This window comes from Pholcus phalangioides, unplaced genomic scaffold (assembly GCF_987345545.1).
Source record: "Pholcus phalangioides strain wild (caught in Gottingen) unplaced genomic scaffold, Ppha-v1.0 ptg000004l_1, whole genome shotgun sequence".
Taxonomy (NCBI): domain Eukaryota; kingdom Metazoa; phylum Arthropoda; class Arachnida; order Araneae; family Pholcidae; genus Pholcus; species Pholcus phalangioides.
The window spans coordinates 26,555,234-26,581,385 of record NW_028301597.1 but is presented as its reverse complement, the minus strand read 5'-3'; the positions used below and the strand labels follow the sequence as shown (position 1 = coordinate 26,581,385).

The 26,152-nt window shown below is 33.9% G+C and overlaps 2 protein-coding genes across 2 annotated transcripts; one reads left to right on the top strand and one right to left on the bottom strand.

The window, feature by feature from the left end:
• Positions 1 to 90: 90 nt before the first annotated feature.
• LOC149087007 (carbonyl reductase [NADPH] 1-like) lies at positions 91 to 13,342 on the bottom strand. The gene is made up of 8 exons (XM_089231224.1): positions 13,011 to 13,342; positions 10,304 to 10,385; positions 8,418 to 8,596; positions 8,088 to 8,200; positions 2,647 to 2,772; positions 2,180 to 2,321; positions 1,348 to 1,411; positions 91 to 550 (listed from the first exon to the last, which is right to left on the bottom strand). Exons 1-8 carry the CDS (start codon positions 13,029 to 13,031, stop codon positions 450 to 452), a joined length of 828 nt encoding a protein of 275 aa, XP_089087350.1. The 5' UTR covers positions 13,032 to 13,342; the 3' UTR covers positions 91 to 449.
• A 22-nt stretch (positions 13,343 to 13,364) lies between these two features.
• On the top strand, positions 13,365 to 24,298 carry Paf-AHalpha (Platelet-activating factor acetylhydrolase alpha). The gene is made up of 6 exons (XM_089231225.1): positions 13,365 to 13,500; positions 16,544 to 16,628; positions 17,182 to 17,271; positions 20,407 to 20,523; positions 21,511 to 21,633; positions 22,057 to 24,298. Exons 2-6 carry the CDS (start codon positions 16,563 to 16,565, stop codon positions 22,336 to 22,338), a joined length of 678 nt encoding a protein of 225 aa, XP_089087351.1. The 5' UTR covers positions 13,365 to 13,500; positions 16,544 to 16,562; the 3' UTR covers positions 22,339 to 24,298.
• Positions 24,299 to 26,152: the final 1,854 nt, after the last annotated feature.

The window sequence follows — 26,152 nt, the reverse complement described above, 5'->3', positions numbered from 1 at the left end:
TCCAACATTTCAAAATATTTTGTTTCAAGATTTAAAAAAAAAAATCTTAAAAAATTAGTGGGAAGAAATAACTTGCTAAAGCAACCATGCTTCGTTCCTCTCTATTTATTATGAACGTGATATAAAAATATACATTCAGCAACATCAAAGAAAAAACATCTCGAACAAACAACAGGTTATAACAGACTTGAGAAGTAATAAGAATAATGAGAAGCTCATAAAATTTCGAAAAATATCTAACAGCAATCAGTTCATTCAAACTGAATAGTTCTAGCAATTCTGAAAGTTTTAATTAGAAAAAAATTCAATCACGATTTGTTGAGAAGGATTAAATGCTTTTGAAATATTCAAACATCATACATAGTTTGATTTTAAATGCACTATAGCTGTCAGATATTGAAAAATATATCATTTGCTTTGAATTTCAATTATGAGACATATTCCAGCTTTTAAAGCCAACTTGCAATATTCTTGTCATACCAAACATACTCTCCTCTAGGTGATTCAACATTTGGAGGCAAAAGGGCTAAATAAATAGGAGCATCAGCACCTGCAAGAAATAAAAGGGTAGAAACACCCAAGATAGGAAAAAAAAAATTAAAGTGTTGTATATCTTGCATTGTAATTCAGTACTTTTTTATTAGAGAAGCTTCTTCAGAGTTTCAGTGCTGCAATTTGAATACAAAGATTGACGATGCTTCATATAATCTTTCTACTCATAACTTGTAAGGATTCCCTGACACTCTGAGAAACATACTATTGACCCTCATTTGTACACTAGTTTTTTTAATGCGACCTACTATAGCCGTTTTTATGATTAATCGTAAAAAATATTTTAAAAAAATGAATATCCTCATTTTTCTAGTTATTTTTTTCTGCACTTTTGACAATATGACATTTTTTTCTTTCAAAAACCATCTGCCTAAAAACTTGAATTTACTTCAGCGGTGATATCGAACAACATTTTACAATGTTGAAACTGTTTGTAGTTTACTTGCAATTGAGAGTTTTAACAGGATCCAAGTGGTTTACAAAAGCACACACTTTTTACCCTAAAATATAGTTTTGATAACTGCTATTTGAGATTAACCTTATCAGCTTCAAATTTTTTTTTCTTTCATTTTGCATTAAGAAATCCTATTACTAGCAGACCTCAATTAGCCAGACTATTTATTTCCACATTCATTATTATTCATTACCACACGAAAATGAAGGTGAGCTTAGTTTGTAAATCAAAATTTTTAGGTAATCAAATTTTTATCAATTCAAATGTCTAGTCCTTATCATGTTAACATATTTAGTCTTCTATAGTTTCGGGCAAAGCTGTTCAATTTGATTAAAACATACCTTGGTCAGGAGTAAGAGGCCCTTTGTGACTTGTCATATCGGTGTCAACATAACCTGGATGAACCTGTGAATGAAGATATGACATGAATTATATATTTATTATACTTGCATAGCTGCCAATTTTTAAAAATGGAAATTAGCGAGATTTTTGCGCGGGTGCGTATTTCATACTAAAACCACTCCCTAATAAATACAAAAGCGATTTTTCCAAATAAAATAGGGATTTTCCACACATAAAAGTTGAAGTGTAGAAAATAAAATCCCTACTCAAAAATTGAAGTTAAATAAAATAGGAATTTTACCATCCCATGACAATCCTATCCCTGTATGTCCAAGGCTTCCTTGATTTTCACGATGTTCGACTAAAAGGTGCTTGGGTAAACACTGAAAATAGTGTCATAAATAACAAAAAATAGCTAATCTGAGTCTGATCTTTAGAGAATTGGTGTCCATTTATACAAGGTTTACAGCACAATACTATGGCATATTTTCGTGACGCTTTTTGCCAAAACAAGTTGTATTTGATATCTGCTAACTTCACCTAGTTTTAACCGATGAATTCAAAATAGAATTGGGAAGTACTATAATATAATACAGTGAAACCTAGATACGTTGCTCTGTAGACCAAGAAAAAATATTGTTGTAGAGAGATTATCATTATATTGAGAAGCTGCAGTTTAACATTAGACCAAGCATTTTGAAACAAGATTGGAAAAAATGTCATTATAAAGGGATTTATCGTTATATCAAGTACCGCTGTAGTTAATTTATGTAGTTGTTATACCAAAAAATGGTTTTTATTGATTTGATGGACTGAAAGAAAAGAACTCACAGCATTGACAACAATGTCAGGCCTTGAATCATTGCTAAATTTCTTGTGTTGAATGAAAGACAAAGCTGTAAGACCAATTTTAGAAACCTGGTAAGTTGTATTTGGCCAGCCTTTATCAACATGAATACCTTTCTTAGCATCCCTGCAATAAAAAAAAAAAAAAAGCATTCAAAGAATGTTAAATATCCCAACATTTACATTCAATTAAAATTAAAAATAACTCATAATAGTAATAAAAATTGTAAGGGGCAAAATAATGCTATATATTTCAAAAAATATCCCTCTTAAAACTTTGTTTTTTGTAATCATTCCTCTGAGGAATTTGCAGCAAAATATTTATTATCGTTCAACAAAAGTTCGATTTTATATAATGAAATATTTAATATTTTTTTTTGTACTGGCAAACTAGTATAGACTTATTTCTATAGTAACACACACAATGAAAAACTGTTTCATTGAATACTCACTCCACAAATTGTTTCATTAAATCACACAGCTTTTCTTCAGTCAATTGTGGATCAATGAACTTTTCTCTGAGTTCTTTTGTAGGTATATTAGAGAGTCTGCCTGCAGAACTAGACACATTGACCACCCTGTTAATTGGAAGAAAAAAACCAACTGAAATGTAATTTTCTCACTTAAGATACTTAAATAATAAAAAATGAAAAACACTTGAAATTAAAACTTCTAATCAGCTTCTGGATTCTTTTTATTTAAGTTCCTGATTATGTTGGGGGTAGTAATTTAATGTTTTACTACAGGATCAGGATATCATACTTAACTCTGCAGACTTACTGTCATGGCCCTGGGGGCCATCCAGGAGCAGGGCCCTAGGCTGGGATCTCTCCCTTTCTGTAGTGAATTTATAGCATGAAAAAACAAAAAATTATGGTAATTGTCTCGGGCCCCTGTCAGCCTTCTCCATGTGGGGGCCATGCTAGCTGTAGCATTTATTTTCGACCATGGGTTATTTATAAGCAAATAACTGGCAATTCTGCAGCCATTCGACAACATTTTTGGTAAGAATTGGCCTATAATATTTGTTTACATTTTTATTTTTTAAAAGGGTCTGAAAATGCCAACCTCAATTTGTGGAATTCCCATGTGTTCCCAAGTTTTTCTATGGTATTTATTACACTTAAAAAGTAATAGTTACATGCATAATAATTTATAAAGATTTTGATAGTCAAAGTTTTTTCACGATTTAATTATTATGGAAATAGGCATGTGCAAAAACTACTTGCGCGTGATATTTATTCAAATCTACAAAGATTGGCACATTCAAGTTCAGCATTAGAACAGCCAGAAATTAGTTGGGATTTTTTTTTATACCAATGTAACTATTTTTTCTTTTTAAATCTTGATCACGTCTCGTTGACAAAAAGTTCAGATATCCTCAGACTTCAAACTGTCAAAACATCCCAAAGTTCTTCAGGCCACTGATTTTTTTGGAGGTATAAAAAATTTCAGCTACAGAAGTTTGAAGTTAAATCCATTTCGGATGAGCACTCAAAAAATATATGTTTTGACATCGTAATAAATACTTGAATGCACTGAAAATTAAACAAATTTTGTTTGCTCATCTATAGATGCACCAGTATTAACAGTGAATTAATAGCAAAAGTTGTATAAAATACACAAATTCAGAGAAGAGCTGTATATTATAAAACCATGAGTCATTTTAAATCAATTTTTTCCTCCCGTTCTGTTGGGTTATAAATTTTAGAAAATTTGTTATTCTTTGCATTATAAGTCTTTTACCTCATTTTGTTCCAATATAAATGAACAGAACCCCAGTTGTAAAATTGATTTTTGGTTTCATAACAGTTGGTTCTCTAAGACATTCATTCAATTCCCACTCGTCCTAATTTTTGGTAAAATATCATACTTTTGTCCTACGTTCTCAGTTTTCATCCTAATTTTCTACCACAAATCCTATCTATAAAATTTGTGTAATTAGTTTTAGTTGAGCAAGGAATCATCAATATATTGACAAATAGTACAAATGTTATAGATTGTAATTAATGATTCTGCCAAAGCAGAAATTTTATCATTTTTAGGGTTATTTGGGGGCAAATGGTTTATTAATTTCTCATTTGCTTAGTTTGAGGGTTCAAGAGTAGACTGGATGGACAAAACTTTTGTCTGGATGGAAAAAATAATTCGGTATTTACTTTTTATGGTCTTGGACAGTAACTAGCACTCATCATTCAAAATGATGGCACACATTTTGTGTATAGGTGGAACAGTTTGCATTACAAAGCAGTTGGATACACAGGCTTATTCTAGGTTTGGTGATTCTGATGCTACCCAATAGCATCACATTGTCTCCTGTATTTTTAGGGCATGCAGAGGCGTAAACAATGTATACAATACTCAGCAAAGAGCTAGAAATAAAAGTGCTTCATTTTTTCAAAAATGATTACACTGGTGTTGAACAATAAAATGTAAACAAATCCCTTTCAAAAAAAGGGGGATGTCAATACAGTAAAACCATTCGGTTCACCTTGACTTATTTGCACCAGAATTCGTAATTTACACATTTTGCACTGTGTTTTTGAAAGTGGTCTTGAAGGAACGTCATTTTTAAAAATCTTTGCTGTATGCTGAAGAGAGTTGACAGATTTGACTGTGGAAGACCCCCTCCCCCCCAATATATATACAGTAAACCACGATAAGTCGTCACCTCAAGTTATCGAAAAATTGTGATGGCTTAAGCGGAGTGACGACTTAAGCGGAGTGCCGTCAATTTAAATGTGCATTATTGTAAAACTTTATTAAATTTAAATATACAGTTAAACCTCTGTTTTAGGGAATAAAATAAAGTACAAAACTATTTTAAGTCCTCTATTCCATGATCTGTCACCTTCAAACATGAATTAATTTACCTTTGAATAAGGGGACACTTCTATGGGTGTCCCTTATTGAGAGGTTACACTGCATAGCATTGTATTAAAAAATAACTTGGAGTTTACAACAGTAATACATTTTTTTTCAGATCACAAAAAAAAAAAAACCCTTTTACTTTTTCGAATTTTACTTTTCTTGTGTGGTTTTGTTCTTGTATTTCTTGTATGTATACAGGTGCATTTATAGTTTTTTCCAGTAATTTTTTAATTTAGACTGAACAAAGCAGCTATTAAAACAAATGACTTTTTTCTTTAACACATTTAGTGCTTTGAATTCTTCATCGGTTGTTCCTTGAACAGATGTAAGGTAATCTTGAACAGTCTCTAAAGTTTCAAGAACTTTTGTTTTTTTAGGTGGCAAACGAATTTCCTCTATGTCACTTTCGTCACTTGAACTGTTATGTTGTTTTTCCTCTGACAGTTCCGCACATAACGCTTTCAGGGTCGCTTCTGAACATATTGCAAGGTTGTTATCAATGTCCATATAATCAATGATATCGGGAATATTTGAGTTTTCAAGATTTATGTCATCCAATAAATTGGGAAAACTATCAGAATCGGGGTCTTCATTTTCAACCACACTTTGCTGATCATTACTCACAAACCCTGCGTGTTTAAACACATTTTTCATTGTTTTCTGTGATATTAAATTCCAACTTTTGTGGGTATACTTAGTTGCATCTAAAACAGACTTCAAACTTTTCATTTTCTTCAACAGCTTTAAGTAAATCTTTAATAAGAAATTTTTTATAACCTCGTTTGAATTCTCGAATTACTCCTTGATCGAGGGGGCTGGAGAAGTGCGGTAACATTTGGCGGTAAAAATATCATTTCAATGGCTTTCAAATTTTCAAGACGAGTGTGAGCCAGGCAGTTATCTACTATGATAGCGACTTTCCTTCTTTGGTTTGAAAATTGCTTATCCAATTTACAAATTTGCTGTTCCCAAACAATTGATGACATCCAAGCATTTGAATTGCTATCATAATCCACTGGGAGGGATTTAATGTTCTTGAAGCACCAAGGTTTCCTGCTTTTTCCAATCACCAGAGGCTTTAGCTTTTCAGTTCCATCCATATTCGCACCAAGCAAAATTGTCAAACGTTGTTTACTTAGTTTACTGGCAGTACACTTTTCTCCCTTAAACGCTAAAGTCTTATCAGGCAAAAGACGATAAAATAGTCCAGTTTCATCCATGTTGAACACATCCGATTCAGAATAACGTGCTAAAATATCCTTGAGGATGTGATTTTTCTAGTGTTCTACCACACTGACATTAACACATGCTGCTTCCCTGTTCACTTTTTTAAAGGAAAGACTGTCTCTTCTTGAAGCGTTCAATCTAGCCATTACTGCCATTGCAACCTTCAACATCAAGTTCTTTTGCAATTTCTAGGGCTTTTTCTCTCCGAATAACAACGGAAATCGGGACATTTTCTGATCTAATGAATTTCAACCATCTGAGAAGGACTTCTTCGACAACTTCAAATTTTTATTTTTGCAATCATTTCCTTTGATCCGTGCAATCACTTGCCTCTATACTTCCTTTGGACGATAAAATATCATTCAACGTGGTCCGCGGAATACAGTGTTCCTTTGCAAAAGCAAACTTCGAAACATTAGATTTTTCGAAAAGAGCAACCAAATTTTGTTTCTCCTTTAAAGATAAATATGAGAGTTTTCGCTTTTGAGACATCATTAATTTGAAAACGTTTGTAAGATGGTTTAAAAGTAGCAATTTACTTACAGCACGTATATAGCATTCACTGACAAGAACCAGAATTTTCAGAGCTCATGTCATCATGGGGTATGTCTTGACAACTGAAAGAAGACACTCTTTTTTCTCATCAAAACTGCCGTCCGTGTGCAGTCATTCAACAATGCAAGAATGTCTTCTGTTTTTTCTTCAACTTCGGAGAATCGAAGGCAGGCTCATGCTCATTGGGGGGGGGGGGGGGAGAGGCAATGGATGCGGTGCATCAGAACCCCATTCCCATTTAGTGGCCCACCATGTACGTAAGAAGTGAAACCAGTTGACCCCACCCCTAGCAGCTTGATGAGACTGATTTTGTAGTAAAGGTTTTGTTTCCGGCTCCCTCAATCGCGGGGGAGGGAGGGGGGGCGGTGATGCTCTGGTCACTGTAAGAAAAAGGAGGTTGGAAACCATAAATCTCTTCCCATTTAGAAGCTCTTTTTTTTATTGGAACCATAGAAACCATCTTTTTCTCTTTCTCAAGCTTTGCCACAGTGACGAGTTAACCGAAATTAGTGACGAGTAAACGAGGGTTTTATAACATTGTTATCTATGAAAACTAAACTTGGACGAAGAAAACTGATGACTTAACCGGAGTGACGACTTATTAGGGTGACGAGTTAACGAGGTTTTACTGTATATATAATTTATATTGTGAGGAGAATAGAAAAGAATTATCTGTGATTTCTAGTGCACTGTTTTGGCCAAAAATGTTTTTGTAACCAAGTCATTTCTGCCATTTTGCTTTGAATTGAGTCAATCTCATAGGATACTGAAATAGTGCTATGAAAAAAAAATTAAAAAATAACATTTTTTTAGGAGTTTTTGTTATGCTATGATTATTGTCTAGGCTCCCCACATCTTACTTTTTAGTCCTGCTTTTTCCTACTTTTTCTAATTTTTGAGTGGGAGCCCTGAATATATCCAAATAGTTTTTGCATCTTTAAAATTAACTATTTGACAATCACTTGTTACAGTAAGATACTCGTTACAAGCCATACTTGTTATAACAGACGTTGTTTTAACATAAGAAATTAGTGTTAATCCTAATTCTTAATAAAGTATCATTAAGATCTGAAAAATGTTTCTTGCTCAGTAATAACAAGTTCTATAACAAAAACCTTTGTATAAAAAAAAAAAATTAATCTAGTGCTAAATGTTTGCACAGTCATTAACAATATTGAACACATTAATTTGTGAATACAATGCAGCTTACAATGAATTGCAGAATACAACAAATAAATACCTAGCATGAGGTCTCAAGAGAGGAAAGAGCTCCTTACAGACATTGAGTGTGCTAAAGAAATTAACTTTAACTGTATTTTCTGCTTGCTCTGCAAAAGGAGCAGTCGATGCTACCTAAAAAAATAAACACAAATTAAAATCATTTGGTACCAAGTTGAATTTTTTCTGTAACTTATGTGAATTTAATGTTGTACAAGTTTTTTGAAATGAAAATTTGAAAACAAAAATTTATTAGTTTTGCATTTTCGTTCCCAGTTTGAAAAATGCAAAGGCCAAGTTGTGTGTTAATGTTCAAATAAATACTGTGTATAATATTAAATACAGTAATTACTTTGTATGCAATTGCTGCATTGTTGACGAGTATATCAATACCACCATAACTTTTCTTAATGTGAGTTGCAAATCGCTTTATGCTGTCCATGTCTTCAATATCAAGTTGATGAAACTTTGGGTGGAGCCCTTCTTTTTCCAAATCTTTAACTGCATTTTTTCCTCTTCCCTCGTGTCTAGCTGAATTATAAAGTAAATAAACAATAATAATGCACATATAAATATCCAATTCTATACCACTAGAATCGTTTTATGTGACATGAATTTGAATTGTTAAATTGTTACATGGACTAAATTGGAGAAGGAGCCATGATGACACGATACTCACAATACTTCTTTAAAATGATATACAAAAAAGTTGATATGAAAAAAAACCTACACAGAAATAGTTAAAAAACCAAACTACCTCATTTTTTGTCATTTTAAGCATTCTCATACATTTTGAAATTTATCCCTTTAGTTCTCATTTTCAAAAGGTTTCAGAATTTTCTTCTTTTTCTAGGAAAAAAAACCACCATGAATCAATCTGTCAGTGTGTGTTTATTTCATTCCCCCCTTCACAAGTATTTATATGCTTTGATAAATTGCTGTTTCACTTTACAGAAAATGAGAATCCAAGTTGCTTCCAAGCAGGAAAGATGCTATTGGTACTGTAGCCAGTCCCACATATGCTCAATTATGTTAGTATGAAGGAGACAGCCTGGATAAAGTAAAATCACAACATCTATTTAGGGAATAATAATATTGTTTTCCTAGCAACAGCTAATGCTGTGAACTAGGAGAGGGTTATCCAGGGTCCCCTCAATAGCATCAAGACAGAGTAAACTCTGGGATCTCTTCTCGATTGAGCTGGAAATGCTAACAAACCAATTTACATACTTTTAAAATCGAACTATAGATCTCATTATCATAGAGTGTCCCACCTCTACATGTGAGGTGCCCATGCGTTAAGATGTCTCCAGGAGCTACCTTTTTTTTCTTCCATTCAGAAATTAACAAAACAAGTGAAACAACACTCAATGCCCGATTCCCTAATAAATACCCTGTTTAAAAGACTCTTCCTTTTCCCTACAAAATACTGTATACATATTAGTAGTTCTCTTTATAAAATGATTGTTGCTCTTTGTTGGTACATTGGCACCACAGCCACTGTGGGGTCATGTGGACATCGTGCTGGACTCTCATGGCAAGGATCAAGGTTCAGACCTTGTTGACAGTACAGTGGTGGCCGGCTAAATTTGGTTTTCTGGGGTTTCCGAATTCGAGGCACGGATGCGAGCCGGTCTCCCAATTAGGTCTCTCCTCAGAGAGCAGCAGTCCTACAACACTATACTAACATAGCAGGAAAATTCTAGCATTTACCATCTTTACTTCAAAGTATGGAACACAGGTGGCAGCACTAGCAAGTACACTAAACAAGCAAAAGTTGGACATATTCTCGAGTCATGCATGTACATCAACTCACACAAGACATTCTGACGTGTACTGATTCATTAGAAATTACATACAGGAATATGTACAAGCTGTATGTTTGGTTTAATAGTAGTAGCATCTGTTGCAAACATACATAAAATATATATAATTATGTGATGTTACATCGCCACGGGTGAGCTTACATGTGTCCTCATTTCCAAGTTTCAGAATCTGGTGGTTTCGGAATAAAGGTGAATGTATGGTTCAGTAATAGTATCGTATCCAGGTGGCCCACAGACTTTATCGCTTTTTTATTTGTAATGTTTAATGGGACAGTCATTTTTTACAAAGTGGTCAGTTGACATTGGCAAAAAAACTCCAAAAGCCACAGATGAATCGCCTCTGTGCTATGTATTTAAAAACACCATCAAAAACTATGAACCTTAGTCATAAAGTTTTTCTAAGTCTTATTACCAGTCAAGTAAACGGATCCTTCGAATTTCTTGCACAGTCCCCTCACAATGGCAAATCCAATTCCTTTGTTGCCACCAGTCACCTAGAAATACAATATGTTTAGGTCAAATTTTGGATAGGCACACTACAAATACAGCCTTCTTTCAAGAATTCCAGTTGTGATCGGTTTAATTCGCTAATATTTTCATTACGGAAAAACCATATTCCCACCAATGTAACATAAAGAATGGAAGAAGTATCGTGTTCTTTGTTTACAATAAAATATGTTTAATCACATGAAAACACATCTTTAACACAATTTGTACCAATCCAAGTAATAGCAAAATTGTTTATTTAATATTCAATTTTTAGGGATATAGTGATATTGAAACCCATATGTAATTTGACAAATTATATTGCTTCCATTAATGGTTTTTAATTTTTCACAAATGAAGTATGGGGCAGAGCTTATTTTCGGGAGGGCAACTAAGCGGGCTTCAGCCAAAGGGTGAAAAATCTTGGTTATTCAGTGGCTTCAGAAGTGAGGATACTCGAGCACCCACAGTAGAGTCAAGCAACCCCCCCCCCCCTTCTGCATTTACAAATCAGAATATCCTACATAAAGCTGAAGCTGAGCACACACAAGTCTGAAAAACTTGGGACTTTTGTGGCGCACTTAAATTAGGATTGTTTCCCAAGAATCAAGAATTTTAATCTTTAAATATATTAACAAATAAAAATGATATTGCTTTTTGTAATGAAGAGATAATTAAAATTTCTGAAACAAAGCTAAATTAGATATCTGAGCTTCGGGTTTTTTGCCCAATAATATCTTCTTTGCAAGGTCAAATTTTGGATAGGCACACTACAAATACAGCCTTCTTTCAAGAATTCCAGTTGTGATCGGTTTAATTCGCTAATATTTTCATTACGGAAAAACCATATTCCCACCAATGTAACATAAAGAATGGAAGAAGTATCGTGTTCTTTGTTTAACAATATTCTGAATCCCTAGACAAGTACACACTTATTGATATAAAATTTGAACTTGCGATGTTTTGGACTTCTTCAGAAAATGATTTAGTTAATTTCTTTTAAAATTTTTCGCTGCACACTTATGATTCTCTCGTGGCACACTGGTTGAAAAAACCCTGGATAAGAATGAGAGAAGAGCAGCAAAACCATAAATTCACTTCTGAGACTTGTTACTTAGCACAGACAGATTTCCATATGGCCTAGTGCACAATAGCCCTAAACTTTTATCCGCCCCAAGAGCCTCAGTGTCCTACCAAATATTTGCCACAATCTACATTTTACACTTCTGGGATTATAATATATATCTTATTTTAATATTATATTATCTTCCATTGTATACCTTATTAATATTATATTCTTATTAATCTTACATCTTATTAATCTTATAACGGTCCCACTTGACAAGACTCATTTTCGCAATCTCAACTCTAACCGATCCTCATTAAGATTTCTTGTTTAAAGCATTTTTTCCAAACGGTTTTTTGAAAAATGTTATAAGCAGGATCCACAGTAGTTATAGAAATAATGGGTCTGAAGAACAACCAATATTTTTAAACCCCTCTAATATTCCTAATAACTTTATATCTATGGGCAAGTGGGACATTTGTTCAAGGCCTCCAAATGAAAACCATAGACCTACATATTCACTCACAAAAAGAATACTTGACCACGGCTGAAACAAGGGAGAGGGAAAGCAGGCATGTTATCTGGTGTCTAGATTAGAGGGGAGAGCTGAATTCACCCTTAAAGTGAAGTTAACACACATATGTTCAACCTGTAGCCCTCAAAGTCATCTGATGTGGCCTGCGACAGGCAACCTAATTTTTAAAAAATTAAGTAGAGCAAATCAATTAGGTGCCCAGTGCCACAATTTCGGATCATTCCAGTGGTGACTCATGGCGCAGTTCCACATTTCTTGAGTGGCTCATGACATATTTCTGGATCACTCAAGCAGCCTGAGGCACATTTACAGATCACTTGTCACTTAAGTGGTTTGCAGCATATATTTATAGATCACAGCAGCACAGTTCCAGAGCAACCCATGGGAAATTAACAGATCACTTAATGATTTGCGACACAGTTCCTGACAGGGCCAGAACTAGAGTGTCTCAGGGAGAGCAACCACTTCGGGCGGCGAAATTTAGGTGAAAACAAAGAACACCATTATTAAATTATAAATTGGTGGGGACGACGAAATAGCACAAAAACCTTAGACTTAATTAATTGAATAGTCACTTAATTAATTGAATGGCCTGCGATACCTGTTCAAATAAATGTAGTGAACCGGACTCTACTAAAGTTTGAGCACCCTTGCTTTATACAGCTCCTTCTATATTACACGGGGGTGCTGAAATGCATTTTTTTTTGCTTCGGCTAACAAAACATCTAGTTGTGGCGTTGTATTTGACTATCCGCGGAAGTCCTCCAACGTTTGCTCTGCCGGGGACCTCCCATCCCTCAGGTTCAGATTCTTCATAAATTGGAGCATAATTTCATTTTCACTAGCGGTTAGAATTCATTTCACTGCTTTGCCGGGGACTCCCTTTCCCAAATCAAAGTCGGTATTTAAGGATTCTCAAGTTTGAGCATAGATTTCATTTTCACAAGGTTCCAATTCATTTCTATAGATTAACATAGGAAAAACATAGCTGCGAAACTTTTTTTACTGGCAATAATTATAAAATATACAAACCACTGCTACTTTCTCTGCCATTTTTTTTTCGCTCCTCCACCGAGAATTAGCTCGAAATACAAGAATGGCCAATCTTATCAGACCTCAACTATCAACGAATTTATCTGGCCTTGAGCAAGGATAAAGGCAGGGATGATGAATCACTTTCTTTAATCTGACAGATAAGACATAATCCTCAAATTTTAGTTACCTACATATACAAAAAGAGTAAACAAACTGAAATTTTTTGGAAAGTAATGAAGATACGGTCTCATTGCCGCGAAAAAAAAAAAAGTATTACTTTTGCTTCGAAATATATATATATTTGACAAAAGTTGCGCGGTTACAGTTCCAGACGACCGGTTCATCTGCATAGTGATTTCGTAAATAAACGCGTTTAACTGCAGACTTCACGGTTCAACGTTTTTTTTTTTTATAATTTGCACACAAGGCTTGTGTTGTCGTTTTTTTAAATATATTAAACGTGTTGTACATTCATTGAAATTGACAGGTAAGTTCTCATGAGAACATGAAATTCAGCTACGCCTTCATTATCGAAATGATATATCTGTTCATTATTTTTACGCTTTCATGAGTCATCGGTTTTCATTACCATGAGTTGAAAATTGTTTACTAAATCATGAGCGAAGAACTATATTCACATTCGGAACTTCTCCCCTGTAAAAACGTTTTGAGTATGCAAATATGTATTTCAATTACTTAACATTGATTATTATTTCATGGTTTGAGAGGTGATATTTCGCGTACGTGAAGGGTACACGTAGCTTATACATGTTCAACCTACGGCCCGCGGGTCAAAATGTGGGACTGCGATGTCAAACCTAATTTTGTAAACATGAACCGAGTGGCACATTTATAGTCAGTTCCACATAAGTGGCCCATGGCAAATTTCCAGATCATATGAGTGACCCATGGCATAACTTTGGAGCACTTTAGCTTAATATTGGAGCATTTACAGATTACAGGTGACCCCCCGCTGTGCAGGTTCACATCACTTAAATGGCATGAAGCATATTTACACAACATTTAAGTAACCTGTGACCTATTTACAGATCACTCAAGTGACCCAAGAGCAGGGTTTAAGCTACGGTCGCATTTTTTGCAAAACGCGGAAGAAGTAAGAGCCACTTTCACAAGAAAGCATACAGGAGGTATGAAACGAGAAGACATCCAACCATAAATCATTAGCATTGTAGCATTTTGCTGAAGCTCCCCCCCCCCCCCCACTATTTTTGTTTTTTTGCTAAAGCAATTTTTTATCTAGCTTAAACCCTGCCCAAGACGTATTTACAGATCACTCAAGTGACCGGCAGCATTTAAGCAATCCACATCATTTATATTATCTGCGGCATAGTTCCAGATTACTTAAGTGGCCTGTGGCAAATTTGCAGATCATGTAAGAGATCTACAGTGCTATTTCAGATCACTTAAGTGTCCTGCAATGCATTTTCAAACTAATGAAGTGGCCCGCAACGTGTTTTGGAATCAATGAATTGGCTCTCACTCTCCTAAAGGCTGGGTACCCTTGATGGTAGATAGTTATGGATTTATAAAGTAAGACAAACTTGTTTTCATTGAGGGGGCCTCACATGGTGAGGGGAAGAATTTGTTCCCTGTGTGTCATCAGAAATCTTTGGTTGAGGGCTCAATGCCAGGATATAAGGTTGATGTGTTTATTTGTATGACAAATTATTCCGTCATATCCATGTGATAGGGACAGAAAAATCCACATGATGCCTTTGAATAGGTGCAAATGTTTCCAATTTACCCGGAAGTCTTCAAATTTTTTAGCCTTATCAAAATCTTCTGTCGGAAACCAGATTCTTCTTATTTTTTGTATATTTATAGAAAAATTCCTACAAAGCATCAAATTGTGTTTTGCAGATATCAAAAATCTTCAAAGAAAATCCCAGTACCTGCAATCTCAGTGTTTGTTTCTCAAATCATGTTTTCTCGAGAAAAATATGGGTAATAGCCAATTGTCACTAAATGTGATATCAAAACTGAGTATCCAAAAGTATTACTAAAATCTCTAAAGAAAATTAGTCTATGGTTGGACATAAAGAGCTCTGCTGCAAATATAGTACTAATGGGTAAATAAGAATTCAAGTAGGCTTCGTTGAAAAAACACAGAAACAGTACAATTTTTAGGAAGTTAAGAGGGCCAGAATTACAGGAAAATATGGGAATGTTCTGGGAAAACGGGTCACATGGTCACCCTGAAATATCTTTATTTTCCCCTTGTGTGACATGTTTTCTTTGGCAGCAAAAGGTTTCGTCTTGTGACGAACCACAGATTTTTTGACTAGGCCCTATGGGAATAGGTAAAATCTATGGCACTATAGATACCACCATCACATAAGGCAGCAACGACAAATGCTGTTGTAGCCAGAGACTGGTTAAGGATTGTGTGCACTTGCATTAGACCCACATGCGGGAGATTGAAATAAAAATGTTGATAATTTTTTTTTCAAATATGGTGTACGAGAATCTGGTCTTTGTCCTACAAACATTTTTTAATCAAACGTTAAACCAAAGCAAATAATTTCAACCATTGATATGCATGTTAGTTTCCATAAAATCCTAAAGCAAAGAATATTTCATTAAAAATTTTGCATCGGTAATAGGCTATATGATAGCTCGATGCATCGGCTCTGATAAAAAGAGTTGGCTGGATTAACTTTTGGCTGTTACGGGTTGATAAAAATCAGAATTTCTTTCATTAATCTATTACTGTCCTAATTGTATCAAATTAATGAGAATATTTATTGTAACACAATTTTGATCATTTATAGGTTTTAATTAGTACTGTGTGATTATGCTATTCAAAGTACAGTAGAGCATTGATTATATGAATACAGATCAACCGAAACATTAGTTAACCGAAAGCGTTCTAGTTGGCAAATTCAAATTTGTACGCCATGTAGCAGTTCTACTAGTGGCTGTTAGTGCTTTTAGTGAAGCAAAAGAAAATTTTGGACTTAGTTTCCTGAACTATAGGCTTACTTTGATTTTCCATTTTGAATTTGTCTGACTAGGTTAGTTAGTTCTGTTATTTGTAAGACATGTGATACAAAATATATACAGTTTTGTGTTTAATATCACTGTTTCTTTGTTTCATATTGCTCCTATGACACTGGTACTATTTTTTTTCTGTGAAAGATCGATTATCTTAAAAATCAGTTATCGGAACACCAATTGTTTCGGATAATCGATGCTCTACTGTATCGATAAGGCTTGACAAATTCCAGGCAAAAAATTGTCATAGGGACTGAAAAGTTGGTATTAGTGCCTAAAAATTTCAATCAAATATGAGGGCAGCAGAAATTTTTTCTGAATCATGTCAATATGTTTTGATGACATGGAAAGGGATCAATCGCCATAAGTCTCTGAAAAATTGATAAATATTTTGAGTCTTTTCTCAAAAATGTATATGCCCACTGTGTTGATAAAAAATGAATATTTTTATAGAAAGCCGAAGACATGTTTAAACAAGTGTAGAAATGTTTAATGTTTCGAATGTTTCATTTCAGTCTTTCTACTGAGTAAAAAATGGTTCTGGCTGAACAACCTTCACCACCTGATGATGTTAGAGGTGATGGTCGATGGATGGCTATGGTAAAATTTAGTTTTTTTAAACTAACCATTTGTTTTGACAAAATTTCTGTTAACAGTGAGTGTGATGAAGCTTAATGATGATTGCTAATATAATCTCCTCTTACTCCATTTATCATAAAGGATTTATGAGAATGCTGTCGTATCAGTTTCCAAAAAAAAAAAAGGGAACCGAAGTTGTTGTTCTCGAACAACTTTTCCAGTCTGAAGTTGCTTGAAAAATAATTTGTTTGACTTTGCTAAATCAAAAACAGCGGCAACTTATCATATGATTTGTCCAGGATTAAATACATAATATCTATCCGTATATAGGGTTTATTAAGTTTCACAAGTATATATCTTCTTGAAATATATTCTGAGAGAAATCAACTTTTTTTACATTAATTTTTTATGAGTTTTTCTCATTCTATATTGTGATGTTATTGGAAGTTTATTAGAGCATTCAATATAATAGATCGATGAGAGTTGTGACCTTGTACTCTGTCTTATTGAAATCTTTTATTGTTTGTTATCATTATTATGAATGATCAACTGTTCTTAATCTTTATTTTTAAAGCACAAGCGTTTTATTATTGAAGCGGATGAACAGGAGCCTGATGTTCTCTTCATTGGGGATTTTCTTGTTGCCTTAGCTGCACATACTGAGGTAATATTTAAAAAGTTTTATGCACATTTGTTTTAATCTTTTATGCTTATGGTAACTGCAAGAAATTAATTTTCTTTAGTGAAATAATGAATAGCTGTAACTTTTGCAGGGGCTGTGCAGACACATTGGGGCACCAAATCCAAGTTATAAGGGCAAAAACACAGTTTTGCCACCAAAAAAGAAAAAAAAAAGACTTAGTTAGGGCAAAATAGGTCTACCAAGAATAGGTTGCATAAGTAGCAATGACAGATTTTTTTCTTGAGTTACCTCTGTGCTTTTTAAATATTTTCATCAGTCTCATAGAATTTTTTACTTGACAAAAAAATAGATTTGTAAAAAAAATCATATTTTAAAGAGAAATGGATCTTCATGATGTTGTGATCTGTGTTTATGTAAACATTCATCACACCAAAATTTGATGTAGGATAAAAATTGAAGCATATTTAAAATTTTTTTGCAACTGCAAATAAACCGTTAGAAGAAATGAATATTTTACCAACATGGATTAGTTGCTTTTCAAACTCTTAAATTATAACCTCAAAATCAGTAATGAGTATCACAAAAAATTAAATTGACAAACATTAATATTGTATTCTTAAAATTACCCAGTGTGTAGTTTTTTTGATGGTGCAAAAATGAGAAAATATTGCAGATGTTGAATTAATACTCAAGATGTATGCAGCAAAAATAAAACCTGGTTATGAACTTTAAAAATTTACTATATTTCTTGATTTCTTGCTTAAAAATGTCTTCGATTTATCAATTTCCAACCCTTAATGCTTAGTATGTGAGTGTGACTAGTGACTGAAAAAATTGTCTTAGAAAAATATTCAGTGAGCACTAAAATACATTTGAAATATGCTGTTGCGGCACATGTAAAACTTGCGCAAAAACTTATCGAAACCAAGGTATGAAAAAATCAAAGAATTGGAATCATTTTTTTATTTAAATTGGGTTTTTAAATTTAAATTAACTGTTTATTGATTGAAACAAATCTTATTAATCATTAAGATTGCACATTTTCTCACCAAACCTCCCAAATGTAATTCAGCAAATTGATGAATAAATTAAAAAACAAACTACTAGCAAGAAATATAAACACTAAAAAACCGTGTTTATGTAACATAAGTTCATTAAGACTGAATTAAGTCTATGGATAAATATTTTTCTTGTAGAGTGCTTCTATTCATAAGATCCCCCTTCCACTTGCCATGAGTATTATCACATATGGTTCAGGTTTCTTGATTCACTCAATGTACATGAGTCATTCAGCATCAAATAAATGAAAAGCATTCTATTGACAAGATTGTTTCTTACACTATTGATGGATGTATTTATTGTGATGTGTTTCCAACTTACATGATGTTGCTTTAAAGCAGGGGTTCTTTACCTTTTTTCAGCCACGACCCAAAATCAGCAGCAAGATCAGCTTCATGACCCATAGGCCTGGTTTTTTTTTAAATCAACGTATCCTGGTTGAAACTAGTCATGCTTGTGAATGGATTTTCTGCATAACAAGCATTTTATTCAGTTTAGCAGTGGTGAAAATAAAATTATCAGGCCTAATTTTGGCAAGTTTTTTAAAAAGCATGGAGTATAATAGAAATAGTGTTCCTTTCAATTGGCTCAATATAAATCAACACACTCTGAACTGTAAATAACTCTTCCCTTGGCCGTCTTAAATATCTTGTAACCATCATATACTATTGTTCATTTGAAGGTAGTTTTGCAGTGCAGAAATAAATCTAGAAACATTAGTTGAATTGTAAAAGAGAAGCCCTTTATTGTTAAAGTAATTTTGACTTATGAGTGTATGAAAATGTTTACATACAATTTAAAAATGTAGGAAAAATTAATAGTGTGACTGATTTCTTATTACTTAGTAGTTAGGGTTACCAGATTCGAAGAATTAGAAAGAAGGACGCTTGCATGTGCACTCTTAGTAACATTATTTTTCCAAATTTTTACAGTAGATGGCACCACTGCAGTGACAAAAAACAATCCTTAAGAACTGTACCTACTATTTTTTTCTATATTTTGAAATGAAAGAGGTAATACTCCCCTCGAGGGTGTCTTAATGGCCTCAGAGTGCTTTTTAAAACACATTAAAAATGGTATATATATATACACATTGAGTACACATATTCTTTGCCCCCTCCTGGAAAAAGTTGAAATGAAGGCCCTGGCCTCAGAGGCCCCTGGACAAAGTGTTTTTTCTGCCCCCTCCCCACCTGGCCAGAAATACTTTCCACCCAATTTACATACTCACTATCAAATATTTGACCAGGTCTTATTATCATTAGGCCCTTTCTACACTGGAGGTCTTCTGGCCTTACCTGGGTATGTCCATGTGTTAGGTCAGACTGCCATCTCTCCCCACTCCAGGGTATGGCTTTAGCAGTTGGTGAGCAAACAATTTAATAATCTTAAAAATGGATGCTGCAGTTTTTTTCTTCCAGACTGTTTTTCCGGACTGTCTTTTCATATTATCCTGGAGCAAGCTGCGTCTTGGTTGGAATAGCATCTGCCCTGTTTGGTGGCAACTTAAGTTCTTGTATTCTTGGTCAAAGTGTATGAACATGAGTTGGGGGGGGGGGGGGAAACACACACACACACATGTGTTTCTCTGGGTGAGAAAAATTTGCACAGGGAAAAAAATTCCAGAAACCTTAAAAGGAGGACAAAAGGGCAAATTTTCTAAAACGTAGGAAGATGGTTGAAAAAACAAAAAAAAGGAGGGCATGCCCCCCCCCCCCTAAACGAGGATGTTCTGTAACCCTGCTTGCGGTAGAAATACAGAATTACTTAAACCTCTCAATAAATCAATCTATTTTGCAAGATCCACAGAAGGAAATAGAAAAACTTTTTTACTCACTGGACAAACCTCAAAAACATAACCTTGTAGGAAGACTATTCCAACACTCGCTCCATTTTTGCTGAAGATAGTTTTTAACTAATCTTCATTTCAAAGGAAAGATAGTTATATCATGTCAAGTGGTGTTACTGTCAGACCATTGACAGTAATATGTTCATCGGGTGATGCACTGAATTAAAATATTTGTTACAATAGGAAAATGTTATGAATAATTTTGTTTTCAATGTCACATCCATATCTTTTGTTTTTTCATCTGACAGACATGGGAGAAATATTTTGCACCTTTGCATTGTCTGAATTTTGGAATAGCAGAGGATGAAACCCAAAATGTTTTATGGAGAATTGAAAATGGTGAACTTGATTCTATCAATCCAAAGGTAAAAAAAAAAAAAAATTATTTACTTTCATTTGCAGTTATAGATGGAATGTGTTTGAGGTTTTAAAACTTGATCATATGTATGTGGAAATATTGAGAGTAACCTCATAATAATGATGCTACTTTAGCCTAGAGAAGGAAGGGTTGGCTTGAGATTTTGAAGATGAGTAACTTTCAGGAATGCATCTAAGTCTAGGTACAAATGTACACCATAAATATATATAAAGCAGTTTTATCTATTCTGAAGTTAGGAATATACTTTTGCCATTGCGTCTAAGAGATTTTATCCGTAGTTTAATCAAGAGATTTTATTTGTAAGAAGATCTGCATATTTGGCAATCTTGTTAAAGTTGTATGTTATGTGTGTGCAGAACTGATGACCAATTTCCTTAACATAATAAGTTGTCATAAAAGCTATATATATATAGGTTAAATGGTATATTCAAATGTTGTACATGATGTTAAAGTCAACGTATAGCCAGTTCATGAATTTGCCAGCCAAAGCATACTACCTTCTTGCATACTTTGAGAAATACTAGACTTCAGAAATTGGCTATAGCATATACAGTCAAACCCTCCTCTTCCCCCCCCCCTTTATTATAATGAACTTTAAGAGATGAAAAATTTGGTTTGCTATGTATCTAATCCAAAAAGAAAACATCCTATAGGATAGGACCAAAAATTTTGTTGCATTCAGGGGTTTGTTATGAGCCAAGTTCACTATAGCTGGGTTCAACTGTACTTATAAAACGTGTGCATGAATGTTCAAGATCATGGCTTTAAAAATCTCATCTGGTCTTCATGCAATCAGACAAATTGTACGAGTGTCTAAAATTTTTATTTGGAACTCAAACATTTGGTTGATACTTTTTAAAACAATATTTTCAGTTTTCAAGAATACTAGTTCCCAGTACTTAATCAGATAGTGTAATATTCTTAGAGTTTGCATTATACCAATAAGTTTTTCCTGCTTCCTTGATTTTCACAGATTATCGTGTTATCGGTTGGTGGCAATAACACTGCTCATGAATCCGCTGAAATACTGAAAGGAATTCAAGCCTGTGTAGAAGCTATTATGAGCAAGAAACCAAAGGTGACATTAGTAGTACTTGTAAGTATTATAGTTTCTATTTGTTCTATTTGTTAATATTCAGTAAATCGGGCAGTCTTGCGATACATGTATTTCATTGGTCCAGCATCTTTTGTAGGATTAAAATATGCCTACATCATTCTTAAAAATAGCAATAATTAGATTAGCATTACATATACAGTCAGACCTCTGCATAATGTCTACTGTTTTTATATCACCCTGCTTATAAAATCTATTTCCAAAGGCTCTTGCAGCATTATTAGCAAATTGTGCTCCTTATTAAGTCACCCCTGTTATGAGGTCCTTTTTATTTGGATGACATTATACCAAGGTTTGGCCTTCTCTGACTATTTTTCAACTATTTAACATTCTTTTTGATGAATCAAGATTTTGATTTTTACATCCAATCGTGTTATGCAAAAACAAATTTCTTCGTTTTTTCAGAAAATTCTTCCCTGCGGCAGGAATCCAAATCCCTTGAGACAGAAATTCAGCGAAGTCAATGAGAAACTTAGAGATATTCTGAAACGGTTTCCTAACATACAGACTGTTGATGTTGATCCTGGTTTTATAATGCCAGATGGAACGATATCACATCATGACATGTATGATTACATGCACCTCACTCGATCAGCGTATGGTAAATCATTTGAAATTCTGTCCGATCTGCTTCAGCAGCTTTTGATGGAAGGTTCGGCCGAAATTCAGGCTGCAAACTTCGAATAGCTCATGAGGAAGCAATTTTTCTATTTTGCTACTGCTGCAGCATGATCAAAGCAAGGATTTATGAGACTGGTTGTGAAAGTGACACTGCTTTGTGTTACTTTTGATTATTGTGCTTAGCACCCAAAAGAAGAGGAGAAAAAAATGTAATCTGAGCAGTTCATGTGTTTGTTTTTGTGACATGTTTATCTGCCCTATAAGTTATTTTGTTAAGCTTGTTTGTGAATGAATATCACTTCCTATTTTTTATCTGTTAAAATGATCGTCAGGTTTTTTTAACTCGTCACATACACGTTGAATTGAAGTAATTCTGTATTAGCATGTAAATGTTATGACAATTTGTGTTTTGATGATATGTTTGTGTGTAATTCGACAGCAGTCTAATGTTTCAGTTGTTTGCGGTTTGAGGATTTTTTATAAAAACTGATTACATATCTAAGCTTGAGTTCTTATTCTTATGTGTAAAAACATTTATTAGTACAATATCAAAGCTTTACTTACATAACAATGTTTCTCTTGAGTGTAAATGCACTTAGAATGGTGGAAGTAATTGGACTAATACTAATACACATAATGTTGTGGTATTACATGGATCTTTTATAGCATTGATCATAAAATTGATGTATCCGGCGAATTACTTGTGTTGATTCATTGACACAGGTGCATGAATCACTGAATGAAATCTGTTTGTATTTACCTGGAGTTTTTTTTTAAATTCATTTTTAAGTCTTTCTTTTGAAAAGCTATGAATTGTTGAATATCCTTGTTTCCAAAATCACTTCTATTATGTTTTCAATTTTTTGATTTATATGATTATCTACCTTACATTTAATAAAATGTTGAAGTTCACTTCTATCAAGTATATTTAGAAAAAAATAATTTTGTGTTAAGTTTGAAATTATTTTTAATTATAGAGCAATATCTATATGCACATTATATTTCAAATTTTGTATAAGATTAGATTGATCATTCCAATTAAAAAAAAAAGTGCTTATTGTGTACGGGTATTGTAAGCAGGTTTAAAACTTGCCAGCATTCCAGGATTTTGCCTTTATGATTGAGCAAAAAAAAATTTTTTTTTGCATGATAATAGTAAATATTATCATTAATTAGTTCATCTGATTTTTGTTGCAGATTTGGTAACTAAAAATTAATTATATATTAGTCTTTTTGATGTCCGAATTGTTTTGTTGTTCCTATTTTATATCATTTTGTTTACAAATATTCATATTTTTCAGTGCCCCCTCCTTTGGCAATTGAAAATGGTTTTTTTGAAGTAAAATATGCACTTTTAATATTTCAATTTTGTGTGTGTTGTTGACTGGGTTGCTTTCTTTTGTTACTAACTGGATTTAAATTTTTCATGACTAATCAATCAAATTGTTGATCCTTGTGTATAGCATGCATGCTGAAGACTTTAGTAAATTCAGTGACTATAAAGCTGATTCAGTATTTAATTGTGAATGTAATCTTTTTTTTTAAAGTTTATGATAGTTTTTTTAAGATAACAGAAATTGAACACTTCATTTAGTACTTTACAAATGCTTGAAAATATAAGTGAGAAATTTTGAAATATAGATGCAGGTTATTATAGATACTATTTCAGATACTAAAGAAAATTTCTAAAAACTGTTGTCTTTTGGAAGAGATGTATGTGAAATAATAGCTGATTATTTTTACAAATTCTTTTTCGCGGGTTACAAAAGGTCTTTTGTAATCAGTCTTTTTTTTCCCCCAGCGAAATTTTTCATCCCAGTTTGAGTGCCTTTGGCTGTTTATGTATGAATGTTACATAATACCGGTATTTTCATTTTGAACTTTCACTTTGGATTTGTGAATTCTTATTATTTGTGTTGATTTTTTTTTTAAATATTTTTCTATGAAAAGAAAGATGCTGTCAGATTCTGTGTTGCTAAAGATAAAATTGATCATTGTTTGAATAAAGTGAAGCTATTTGCATAAATATGGCTTATTTTTGGTCCCCCCCCCCCAATCAGTTATACTATTTACAATAATACACAGTGTGTCAAAGAATTTTTAATATTGGGTCAGTAAAATGAAATAAAAACAAACTATCAATTATTTTGATTTTTTAATTGAAATAAGCCCCTTCCGCTTTAATACACTAGTTACAGCGATTTAATAATGATTCGAACACTTCTTCCAGTTCACTTTGTGGAATCACCTCCAAAGCATGTATCAAAGTGGTTTTGTTTTTGTATTTTTGCTTGTGCTGAGTTTTTTGACTTCCATTCCACACTTTGTCGCTTTATTTTATGATCATATTGGAAACATCATGTTTCATCAATTGCAAAAATATATTTAAAGAAGTTTGGAACATTTTCAGCTATTGAAATGATGTCTCTGCAATGTGCACTTGTCATTGATTTTTGTTAATTGGTTAAAATGTGTGGAACAACAAGTGTAGACCATTTATTTATATCAAAATGATCAGTTTGTCTATATAGGAGAAAGTATGGGGTATATACTGATTTCACAGGCATGAGAGTACAGGAAGGATATAGGTTTGAAAGCAGAGATGTCTGTGTGATGTGGGACGGGTGGAGTTTTTAAGGTATCGACAAAGAAGAGTTTTTGGAGACAATGAAAGACTTAATCAACATGGAGATTTCAACGGAGGTCAGCAGAAATAATTATGCCCAGATATTTATAATAGGAAACCTCATTGATATTAGAGAATAATCAACGAGGTACCAAACCGTACTTTTGTTTTGACCAAATCTTCATGCAGGATGGTTCGGATCGTTTCTTTTTGTTGATGTGAGAAGACTTCCATCATTCTCAGTGGCCCATAGCGATTATTTGCAACGAAATCAGACTTTTTCAATAATCTCAGGTGTCCTTGATGAACTTAGTAGTCTGGTATGCATATATATATATATATATATATATATATATATATATATATATATATTCCTCTTCTACTGAATATTCTCGTCCAAAAACCGTTTATGCCACAGGAAAGCATTTGATCCACTTGGGGAGGGGGGGGGGAAGAGCTGTTCAAGTATTAAGTCAGCAGATTTTTCAGCCATTTTTGATCCCGCCCCTCTTGTCAGCAAAACTCTGACCCCACCTACCCGTCAGCAAAATTTCTTCTGCTCTGCCCCTTACCTCCTAACGCATATTGGGATCAGAGACGTGCGGGGAGGGAGGGGGGTGAGTACGGACTTCCCTATGTACCGCCCCCGACGATCAAATTTTTTTAAATGCAAAAAATATTTAAAAAAAATTGAAACGTCGGAAAAAAACCTTTATATGTGATAAATTTCTGTTAATTTCAAAGCTAAGAACTCAAAATTTCTCTGAAATTCATTGCGACCGATCCTAAGCCATATATGCTAAAACCCCATGACCCGCGGGCCAAATGTGGCCGTCGGGGGTTATATGTTATGGTCTGCTGCCTCGGACCTAATCTTGCAAAAATGAACCAAGCGCGCTCAAGTGACCCGTGGCACAATTCCAGAGCATTCAATCGGCCCGTAACACATTTTCAGATCACTCATGTAGGCCCTTGGCACATTCACAGATCACTTGAGGGACCCGCGGCATAGTTCCAGAACACTTAAACAGTCCGTGACTAAAACTCTGTTAAAATAACATGGGCTAAAACTCTGCCAGCTCCTACCCCACCCTGTTGGAGCTATGACATCGACTGATCGACAGAGGCAGTGCCGTCTTAACGCATGGGCCCACCTGGCACGGCCCGGAGCCCTCAAGAGAAGAGGGGGGCCTCATAAAAACGAGAAGTAGATGAATTTTTCGATAATTTTCTAGGTAGGACTTCAGAAAAATC

Coding starts and splice junctions, on each gene's coding strand:
- LOC149087007 (XM_089231224.1), bottom strand. CDS start 13,031: ATGGCAGAGAAAGTAGCAGTG. Junction 8,597..10,303: donor AGGATCCGTTTACTTGACTG/GTAATAAGACTT, acceptor TTTATAATTCAG/CTAGACACGAGGGAAGAGGA. Junction 2,773..8,087: donor CTCTTGAGACCTCATGCTAG/GTATTTATTTGT, acceptor TCCAATTAACAG/GGTGGTCAATGTGTCTAGTT.
- Paf-AHalpha (XM_089231225.1), top strand. CDS start 16,563: ATGGTTCTGGCTGAACAACCTTCACCACCTGATGATGTTAGAGGTGAT. Junction 17,272..20,406: donor CCTTAGCTGCACATACTGAG/GTAATATTTAAA, acceptor TTCATCTGACAG/ACATGGGAGAAATATTTTGC. Junction 20,524..21,510: donor TTGATTCTATCAATCCAAAG/GTAAAAAAAAAA, acceptor TGATTTTCACAG/ATTATCGTGTTATCGGTTGG.